This window comes from Choloepus didactylus, chromosome 16 (genome assembly GCF_015220235.1).
Source record: "Choloepus didactylus isolate mChoDid1 chromosome 16, mChoDid1.pri, whole genome shotgun sequence".
NCBI classification, from domain to species: domain Eukaryota; kingdom Metazoa; phylum Chordata; class Mammalia; order Pilosa; family Megalonychidae; genus Choloepus; species Choloepus didactylus.
In genome coordinates, this window is record NC_051322.1 from 1,506,522 (window position 1) to 1,518,062 (window position 11,541).

The 11,541-nt window shown below is 40.6% G+C and overlaps 1 protein-coding gene across 7 annotated transcripts in view; it reads right to left on the bottom strand.

The window, feature by feature from the left end:
- The window catches only part of ATP9B (ATPase phospholipid transporting 9B (putative)), a 415,099-nt gene extending 407,284 nt beyond the window's left edge, over window positions 1–7,815 (bottom strand). For 5 of the 7 annotated variants that reach the window (XM_037805661.1, XM_037805663.1, XM_037805662.1 and 2 more), the window contains exon 1: window positions 7,727–7,815. In XM_037805661.1, the coding sequence (XP_037661589.1) occupies window positions 7,727–7,800 (74 nt within the window). In that variant the 5' untranslated portion in view covers window positions 7,801–7,815. Of the gene's footprint in view, window positions 1–6,755; window positions 7,149–7,376; window positions 7,427–7,726 lie in introns of those variants that run through there. The other 2 variants (XM_037805660.1, XM_037805659.1) reach the window with 2 other exon arrangements.
- Between the last annotated feature and the right edge of the window lie 3,726 nt (window positions 7,816–11,541).

The following is an 11,541-nucleotide window of genomic DNA, read 5'->3' on the forward strand; positions in this document are numbered from 1 at the left end:
TAAAAATTAGTGAAATCATTGGTTTGAAAAACTAATCCAAATTCATGGACTGCAAGAGGCCCCAAATAGCCAAAACGGTTTTGAAAAAGAAGAACAAAGCATGTTCTCTGATGACAATGGTATCAAATTAGAAAATTAGCAATAGAAAAGTAACAGGAAATTTCCAAAACATTTAAAAGCTAAATAATTGATTAATAAATAATCCATGGATCAAAAAGGAAGTCTCAGAGGAAATCGAGAAATAGAGTGAAACAAATGAAAATGAAAATACAACATAACAAAATTTGTGGGACACAGCTAAATCAGGGTTGACAGGGAAATTTACAGGACTAAATGTTTACATTAGAAAAGAAAAGTGTCCAATGAATAATCTAAGCTCCCACCTTATGGAAACAGAAAGAGCAAAATAAACCCAAAGCAAGTAGAAGGAAGGAAAATATAAAAAACAGAAATTAATGAAATTGAACATAGAAAACTCTGAAGAAAAATCAATGAAACAAAGAGCTGCTTCTTTAAAAAGACCAATAAAACTAGCAGACCTCTAGCAAGATTGACAAACAAAAAAAGAGAAGGCACAAATCACTAACATCTGGAATGAAACGGGTGTCACTACTGACCCTGCAGACATCCAAAGAAAAGAAAACTACTAGAACTAATAAATGAGTTCAGCAAAGTGGCAAGGTACAAGATCAACATACAAAAATCAATTGTGTTGCTATACACTAGCTATGAACAATTCAAAGAGAAAATTAAGAAAACAATTTTCAATAGCATCTAAAAGACTATCTAGGAATAAATTTAATTAAGGATGTGAAAAACTTGTATACTGAAAACTACAGTTTCAGAATACTGCTGAAAGAAATTAAAGAAGATATAAATAAATGGCAAGAATCCCACCTAGATTGGAAGACATAATACGGTTCCGATGTTAATGTTAAGCACTACAGATTCAATGCAATCCCCATCAAAATTCCAGTAGTCGTTTTTGCAGAAATGGAAAAAACAATCCAAATTCATGGAACTGCAAGAGGCCCCGAATAGCCAAAACAATTTTGAAAAAGAACAACAAAGTTGGAGGACTCACACTTGCTGATTTCAAAATGTACTACAAAGCTACAGTAATCAAAGCTGTGAGATACTGGCATAAGGACGGAAAACTAGACCAATTGAATAGAACTGAAAGACCAAAATTAGACCTACACAAGTGGTCAACTGATTTTTGACAAGGGTCCCAACTTCATGCAACAGGGAAAGAATAGTCTCTTCAACAAACATTGTTCGAAAAATTGGATATCCACATGCAAAAGTATGAAGTTGGACCTTTATATCACACCATATACAAAAACTAACTCAAAATGGATCAAGGCCCTAAATATGAGTTGAAATCACAAAACTCTTTAGAATAAAACATACGGCCAAATCTTCATGACCTGAGATTCAGTAATGGATTTTGAGATATGACACCAAAAGCCCAAGTGTCCATCAACAAATGAATGGACAAACAAATGAATATTACTCAGCCATAAGAAGAATAAAGTTCTAAGACATGCTGCAACATGGATGCTCAGTGAAATAAACAAGGCACATAAAGACAAATATTGTATGATGTCAATTATACGAGATATCTAGAAAAAGCAAATTCACAGAGACCAAAAGTATATTAGAGATTAACAAGTAATGGGGGCTGGGGTGGTGGGGGTGGGAGGAGGAGTGTTTGCTTGGTGGATAGAGTAACTATATTTAAAAATAAATATTTTTTTTAATTTAAGGGTAATATGGGAATACTACAGACAATTCTATACACATAAACTTGGCAACTTATAGAAAACTGGCCAATTCCTCAAAAAGCACAACCACCACAACTCACCCAATATGAAATAAATAATTTGAATAGCCTAATAACTATTAAGGAAACCAAATTCATAATTAGAAAATGCCCAAAAAGGAAATCTCCAGGCTTAGATGGTTTCACTGAAGAATTCTACCAAACATTTAAAGAATTAACACCAATTTTTCACAATCTCTTCTAGAAGGTAGAAGAGTAGAGCACACTTCCCAATTCATTTTATAAAGCCAGTATTATTACTCTGATACCAAAACCAGACAAATAGAGAACAAAAAAAGCCTACAGACCAGTGTCCCTCATGAACAGAGACACACATTTAGACACAAAAACACTCAACAAAATATTAGCAAATAGAATTCAGCAATGTATCAAAAGAATTGCACACCATAACCAAGTGGGTTTATTCCAGGGATGTGAGCCTGCATCACTATCTGAAAATCAATCAATGTAATCCACTACATTAAAAGGCTAAAGAAGAAAAATTATGGAGTTATATCAATTGATGCAATAAAAGTTATATGACAAATTCAATACCCACTCATGATAATAATTCTGAGAAAACCAAACAGAGGGGAATTTCCTCAACTTAATGACAAATTTCTACAAAAAACATAAAGCTAACATCATATTTAAGGATGAAAGACTATTGCTTTCCTCCTAAGATCAGGAACGAGGCAAGAACGTCTGCTCTCACCACTATTATTCAACACATAGCTGGAAGTCCCAGCCAGTGCAGTGAGGCAAGAAAAAGGAAATAAAAGACACACAGATTGGAAATGAGGAGAAAAAACTGTCCTTATTTGCAGATGACATGATTGTCTACAAAGAAAATTCCAACTAATTAAAAAAAAAACCTGCCTGGAACTAATGAGTTCAGCAAGGTTGCAAGATACAAGGTAAATATGCAAAAATCAACTTTATTTCTACATATAGGCAATAAATATATGGAATCCTAATTAAAAATACAAATACCATATATAATCACTAAAAAAAATGAAATGCTTAGGTATAGATCTAACAAAACATGTACAGGATTTGTATAGTAAACAACACTCATGAAAAAAAGTATTGCAGATCTAAGTAAATGGAGAGATAAACAGTGTTCACCGTTTGGAAGACTCAACATAGTAAAAATAAAAATTCCCCTAAATTGATACACAGGGTAAAAGCAACTCCTACCAAAATCCCAGCAAGGTTTCTTCACAGATATGACAAGATTATTCTAAAATTTATATAGAAAGGCAAAGGAACCAAAATAGCTAAAACAATTTGAAAAAGGACAATAAAGTAGGAGGAATCACCCTAGCCCATTTTAAGACTCATTGTACATGTACAGTAATCAAGGCTATGTAACTGGTGGAGAGACAGATACACAGATCAACAGGACAGAAGATTGAGTCCAGAAATAGTATGGACAACTGATTTTTTTTTTACAAAGGTGAAAAGCAACACAACTGAGGAAATACACTCTTCAGCAAATGATGCAGGAGCAACTGGGAATCCATAAGCAGAAAAATGAACCACAAGCTAAACCTCACATCTTATATAAAAATTACAACAAAATTGATCATAGATTTAAAAGTAAAATGTAAAACTATAATACTTTTAGAAGAAAATAAAAGAGAAAATCTGCCAGATCTAGGGCTTAGTGAACAGTTCTTGGACTTGACACCAAAAGCACAATCCATAAAAGAAAAAGATCAAGAAACTGGGTTTCATCAAAATTTTAAAAAGACCTTGTGTTAAGAGGATGAAAAGACAGGCTCTAGAGCGCATAAAAAAAATTATAAATCACATAAAAAAGATGCATTTCTGTAACTATATAAATAACCTCAAAAAAAATCAATCCAATTAAAAAGTGGGCAAAAAACATGGAGACATATCACCAAAGAAGATTTATGAAAAGATGTTCAACATCACTAGCCTTTAAAGAAATGCAAATTTAGAACACTATGAAATATCTTCACACAACTATTAAAACAGCCAAATTAAAAATAGTGACAATACCAGATGCTGCAAAGATACAGAGAAACTGGCTTACATAAATGGATGGCTTCAAACCATAAATAGCATGGCTTTGCATGAGTCTTTTCTCCCATCTCTCTACTTTCCAGAGCTAATCTGACAGGACATAATTTGAGTACATGAAGAGAGGGCAAGCAGTAGTCTTATCTAGGGTTCTCATTTCCAGTATTTTCCACATTTTACACAAACTTATCTCTGGTCTCTTCACTCAAACAACCAGCGCGATTCTCTAGTCCATTTCTGTAGACCATCACTTCCTCCCTGTAGTTACTATCCATATGTGGAGGGCTAGCTCAAGCTGAAAACAGCAGATAAAACAGCCTAAAGGCTCACCATCTCTGAGGCAGAGCTATGCCTGACCCTACAAGAAAAAAGGACTTTCCTTTCCACTCCTGTCTGTCGTCCTTTTCAATGGGCACACTCCTGACTTTGTCAACAAACAAAACTACCACACTTCTGAAGCCTTCCCTGATCCCAACCCCACCCAGGACAGAATCAGATGCCCCCGCCAGGGTGCCTATAGGACCAACAACAGGAGAATACACATTTTCTTTCAAGCACCCATGGAACAATAACCAAGACAATCATATACTGGTCTATAAAACAAACCTCAACAAATATAGAGGACATGAAGTCATTTGGACTGTGTTCTCTGACATAATGGAAACAAGCCAGAAATCAAAATAGAATGATAACAGGAAATCTCTAACTACAAAAATTAAACTTCACACTAAACATTCCATGAATCAAAGAAGCAGCCTCAAAGAATCTTTTTTAATGCACAGAACTGAATGAAAAAAAAAACACAACACATCAAAATATGTGGTATGCAGCCCAAGCAGTTCTGAGAGAGAAATTTCCAGCACTAAATGCTTACATTAGAAATGAGGAAAGATCTCAAATCAATCATCTAAGTTCCTATCTCAAGAAACTAGATGAAGAACAAAGTAAACCAAAAGGAAGCAGAAGGAAAAATAAAGAACAGAAATCAATGACACTGAAAAAAAGAAAACAATGGAGAAAATAATCAATGAAACTAAAAGCTGAACTCTTAAAAAAAAAAAATCAATAAATATGGCAAATCTCGAGCAAGACTGAAGAAAAAGAGAAGGGGAAAAGAGAATAAAAAAAAAAAATGAAGAGACTACAGATCCCACAGTCTTAAAAAAAACAGTATGGAAATACTTTGGCAACTCAGAAGAAATGGACCAATTCCTCAAAAACCATAGCTAACAAAACTCAAACAAGATGAAACAGAGATAATCTGAATAGCCCTAAAACCATTAAAGAAATTGGATCTGTGGTTTACAAGCTCCCAGAGAGAAATTTGTAGGCCCAGATGATTTCACTGGAGAATAATATCAAATGTTTAAAGAAGACTTAACACCACGGGATACTAAAACAATAAATTAATGTTATTTTAAGCTGCTAAATTTGTAGCAACTTGCTATAATAACAATAGAAAACTAATACATTATACTTCCAGCATACCCCTTAATACCTCCAGAAGCAAAGACAACCATGATTGAGAATTAGAACTTTGTGATTTACCTACTCACAGCAACATGCACCAGCCCCTTCCCCTTCTACTACCAAATCCATTGGTCCCTAGGATCCCAGTCAAAAATCATTAAACAACAAAAAAGAAACAAAAATTTACACAGCAAAAGATGTTCCAAAGACTGGGTATGGGGAAGCAGGGATTACAATGGGAACTAATTAAGAGTTCATGGGTAACCCAGAAATTGTCAATTCTATACATAGACAAAGGTCTTAAGATAATCAGGGGTCAGCAAAAGGGGGATGTGAAAGGAAATGAAATAAGCTTCAGTGGCAGAGAGATTCCAAAAGGAGATGAGAGGTCACTCTGGTGGGCACTCTTGTGCACAATATAGACAACCCTTTTTAGATTCTAATGAATTGGAATAGCTAGCAGTAAATTCCTGAAACTGTCAAACTACAACCCAAAATCCTTGAACCTTGAAGACGACTGCATAAAAATGTAGCTTATGAGAGGTGACAATGGGATTGGGAAAGCCATATGGACCACACTCCCCTTTGTCCAGTGTATGGAGGGATGAGTAGAAAAATGGGGGGTGGGGCATCCAGTGTTTTTTTTTTTACTTTAATTGTTCTTTTTCACTTTATTCTTATTCTTATTATTTTTGTGTGTGGGGTAATGAAAATGTTCAAAAACTTAATTTTGGTGATAAATGCACAACTATATAATGGTACTGTGAGCAACTGAATGCATGCTTTGTATGACTGCATGGTATGTGAATATATCTCAATAAAGTTGAATTTAAAAAAATAAATGAAATTAATAAAAAAATAAAAACAAAAAAAAGATAATCAGGGGTCAGAAAAAAAGCACTGAACTTGGCTCAAACTGTAGATATGAATTTCCGAATTCCAACTCTAAGAAGAGAGGAGATACAACTTACCCAAGCAAATGAATTCATTGCCAATGCAGAGAGCAAACCCAAACTGGAACTTTACATTATCAGACTCAAACTGTGACAGAAACCTATTTTGAAATAGGTGACTATTTCCAAATAAATATCTCCTCATATTTTACAACTTAGAGAATTACTAATGCAAATACTTTTCCAGGTAACACCAAGGAGGAAAGTGAAAATGGTATTTCTGGAGAACCCACTTTAGGCCAAGCACGGAAGGGCACCCTGGGTAGGTTCTCCTGTGATGCTCAACAATCCCATAAGCAAAAATTGTATTCCCCATTTACAGATGAGAAAATTATGGCTGAAAGTTTAAATGATCAAACAGCTAGGGCATACATCAAACATAATTCCAATTCCTCTCAATAACAATATTTATGTGCTCTATTGTCTATACATTGCAAACAAAAACAAAAATTACAAACCTCAGATTCTAAAGCAAACGTATATTCAGTGAAATCCGTATTTTCCCTTTGAATTAAACGTTGGTCACTTCTACAAGGACAGACTTATTAGCACACTCAGCTTATCCTACTTTCTGAGACCACTCACAAGATTTCACTACCTATATAATGCAAAAGAAATTTAATTATTATCAACCAGAGCAGCCTATAAATATCCTGCAAGACTTGAAAAAGACCCCTTCTAGAATAAAATCTTGATACCTATAAGATGCAACATTTCCCCTTTTTTAAAGTTCCATTTTCTAATTACTCTGTCACTTCAAACATATAACATCCTTTCCTTTGAGTGAGAAATAAGTTAAATATGAGCGCTAACTTCAACTGGTATGAGACTTCCCTTACATTTTAACTCTACCTCTAAACTAACTGTGGCCCCATTAAACAATTTAACCTTTCTGAATCTCCGTTTCCCATTCCAGAAAGAAAAATTCTTGTCACCAAAAGTACTTCGTAAACACACGTTTAAGTAAAAAGTTCTTCACTTACACTTTTAACTGTGAAAACAAACGACTCTCAATAAGGTATGTACAAGACATCTTCACAGTTTACATGGTAACACAAATAAGTTTGAATACCAGTTACCTCACTTTTTTGAGTCATCAGTGAAGTCAGTACTTTCAACTGAATCTGACTGGTTTACTCACTCGCACTCCTGCTATTCCCTGGGGGCTCAGGCCTGACGGGGGTGTAAACCAAGCCCGGGAGCGGCTGGTCCTGCCTCCCGGCCGCAGCGCATCCCTCCCGCCGCACCCGGAGAGTGGACGCGCCCCCGCCGCTGAGGAAGTCGGACCCGGCCTCTCCAGAGGACCCGGCTGCGGGGCAGGGCGGGGAAGCGACCCGGGCCCCGCCTGCGGCCCGGCGCTCCCGCAGGGCTGGGGAGAGGGGCGCGGGGAACGAGGTCGAAGGGAGGCGGACCGCCGCCCCGACGTTACCTGCTGTGCCGGTCGGGCCCCAACCCGAAGCCCACGGCGCCGCGCACGGGGTGCAGAGGGATCTCGTCCGCCATGTTCCGGCCGCCCCTTTCCCGCCCCACCCCGCTCTCCGCGGATTCGTCGCCTCTCGCCCGCTCCACCCCTACGCTCCAACCCGGCCCCGGCGCACCGCGCGCGTCGGCGGCCCGTGACGTCATCGGGCGACGGAGGCGCAGGGCGAGAAGAAGCGGCGTCTCGAGGCCCCGCCCCGCCGCACGACGGCGGCCCCGTGACGTCACAGGGGAGCGAGGGCGCGGAGCCGCTGAAGGCGGTGTCGGCGGGTGGGCGACGCCTCCCGGCGGCCCAGGAGGGAGCGCGAGGCGGCGCATGCGTCGTCCTCCCTTGGAGAGCGTGGGTTCTGCGGCGCGTGGGGTCGACGCCTGGGGTTCCCGCCTGCCCGGCGCATGCTCCCAGTCTCATCCGCTGGGCCTTGCTCCTCCTTGTTGGAAGGGTCCTGCCACCATCTCCTGAAAGGCCCGAAGTTAAACACTACGCGGGGCGCACCTGCCCGGCTTCGCGCCCCTGGGTCACCGGGGAGAGGCGCCGGGCCGCGGGGGTGAGGGCGGGCCCGGGCCTGGTGCAGGCTGGAGAATTCGGGGAGTTCAGTTTCGCTTCTGGCCCAGCAGACCCAGACCGACGCCACCTTCTGCAAAACAGCCTTGACCGGGAAGTGGAACCTGTTACAGTACCAGCTGGTACCGCAGATTGAAATTTTCTAATTAACGCCGGAAAATAACAGTGAAATGCCGCGATGCCTCATAACTGCCCTGGTACGAAGTAGGTTCTCCACAAATATAAACTTCCGTTGCTTTTTGCCCTTTTTCTTTTTGGAGCATTGGGAATTAGCACCAGTACTCTTCCAAAACGGGTGGGTTAGTCCGCGAAGGAGACCCCTTAGGGCTTCACAATTCCACAAATAGCTTCAACCCTCTGCATTCTGGAGCCACCGCCAACCACCACTGAGACTTTCACGCTGACAATCCCATCACCAGCCCCGTGGATTTCTTTATTTACCTTTCCTGACTCTCCACATCACGATAGTTCTTTTTGTCTCCCTGTTGAGAGCACCCGCTCTGCCCCACCTCCCAAGCAGCCCATGTGCAGCCACTGCTCTTCTCGCTGTTCCCCAAAGAAATCGTATCCGTTCTCGGTTTACACCCTCCTGCTCAGGGTGTGGTCTGCACACTTCCCGACATCAATGTTCCGGAGCTTGTTGGAAAAGCAGAATCACTGGCTCAACCCAGGATGTGACAGATCACAATCTGCTTTTTAACCAGCACCTTCGGTGAGGAATATGCACATGAAGGTTTGAGGAACACTGATTTAAAACAACTACCTAATGACTTTCAAATCTATTTTCTCCAGCTAGACATTGTGAAGTTCAAATTTCACATGCCTATGACCAAATGCTGACTAGGTGTTTCCCTGGCATCTCAAATTCAACACATCAAAACTAAATTCATTACCTTCCTGCCCTCAACCACTTATTTATTTTTATTGGTGACATCATCCTCCACCAAGACGGAAAACTGGCCTCTTTTTCAACTGCTACCTTTCCTCTACACTCCACTTCTGATAAATCACGTGCTGTGTGTAGAACTTAACCTCTTCCGGGTTTCTTGAGCATGTCCCTCTGCCTTGGCCCAGGCCCGCCCCCACTCTCACCGGGATTTCTAAGATTAGACTCCTGCCTGGTCTCACTTCCCCCACCTTTTACTTCCTCAACTCTTCCTTCCACAAAGACACAGCAGACCCTAAATTCAGTTGCACTATCAGCTTTACCCAGACTTCTTCCTGGAAGGTTAGAGGCCAAGCTAATTAACAGACTATGGAAGACCCTCTATTATTTGGGCCCTGTCTCCTTCTCCCCCTTACCTTGTTTTTCCTTGCTTCATGTTTTTATAGTCAATAAAACCAATTGCATATGGAATCTGCATACATCGTGGTTCTCGCTTCCCTAGCTGTACCCCCACCCAACTGTTCATGAGCTTCGCCTGATTTATTCTCAGGAGTCCTTTCATCTCAGCTCCTGCATCATTTCCAAAACGCCTTCTTGCTCCCTTCTCCAATGCTGTGTCCCCCCCTCACTTTCCCACAGTGCCTTACATACCCCTCTGTTATTATATGTATTGCAGTATATTGAAAGGAAGTGTTTACATTGCACGTTTCCACAAACAGCGAGGTATTAAGTTTCCAGCATGGTGCTGGGATATAGGAAAATTGCCAGATTAGTATCTTGTATGTCCCTCCACTGGAAGATGGGCTTATCCAAGGAATCCTTGATCCCTTTTGCTTGGGTAGGCTGAAGATAATTCCTACCTGCTCAATTCCTTGCAGCTCCCAGGCTCTCCTTTACCTAGTCCATCTCTCTCAGAAATGCCTTTTTCACAGCCTACCCTCTTTAGGTAAATAACCCTCAAATCTTTTTTTTTTTTCCGTATTCTCACCTCTCCTGGCTCCATTCTTGCATTACGAAAGTGATTTAGCAAAGATTTTCTGTTCCAGTTATATGTAAAGGTCAGTGATAAGTATTATGGCGAATACAAATAGGAGTAAGACTAGTATCTGCCCTCTAGGAGGTTTTAGTGGGATAGAGGAGACACACATAAACTGCTGATTGTAATTTACTACAGAAAGAAATACATGGCCATGACATAAGTATAAAGTTACATCAGGAACTTAGCAGGAGAACGGCAGCACCCTCCAAGGGTTTAACTAAAGAGAGTTAAATTAAGGGACTATTTAGCAAGGTGGTGGTGGGAATAAGGAAGCCAAAAAGGTTTAATGAACTACCTGGGACAAGGTACTCTCTGTGTGGTACCCTCACAGCCAGAGGGATCTGTTAAAAATCATCTCACATCACACCATTCTGCCACGCAGCCGCCAGTGGGTTCCTGTCTCATTTATGACAGCCTGCAAGACTGTGATCCTGCCCCATCCCCAACCACTTCCCCTTACCTTACCCTCTTGGAGTCCCACTGTCCCCTGGGCTGTTCCTTGCAACCAGAGAGCACACTCACACCTGGAGCCTATGCCCTTTTGGCTGCTTCCACCTGGAATGCTCTGTTCCCCAACACCTGCATGGCTGCATGGCTGGCCTCACTGTCCTTGTGTCTCTGCTCAGGCTTAGTCTAAAATCGCACACATATGACCTCTCCTCCGCCACTCTCCATCTCCTCACCACTTCTTTTCCTTCACAACACTTATCCATCTGATACTTTATCTATCTTTTGTTTTTTTTTATTAGTATCTTGTCTGTCCCCCCACTGGAAGGTAGGCTTATCCAAGGACCATCAGGGAGGGTGCGTGACTTCTTTGCTGCTGTGCCCACTGCCTTGAACAGTGCCTGGCCCTCTGCAGGTGCTCAGTAAGTGCCTGTTGAATGAATGAATTTGTCAAAGGCATGAACATGATATCTATTCTTTAGAGAACATCGAATAATCCAGTGTTCAAGTATTAAGTGTCTGGAAAAATTAATGAGAGATCATTCTGGCAAAAGTTGGTTTTCCATAGCTCCATAATGGAAAAGGTTGAATTTCAAGCTAAGGAAATTGAGCATTATTCTCTTTGCTTTTAAGAGAAAATAATAATAGCCATTTATAGAGCAATTACTAAATCCTGTGCACTAATATCAGTGCTTCATATCATTCCTTTAATCCTAACAAAGAATTTTCACTACTGACTATGATAGAGTAGCTTGATTAGACCAACCCATGATAAGAGCTGGACAGAATTCAAGAACAGGTTTTTTTTTTTTTGGGGGGGGGGGCACTGAA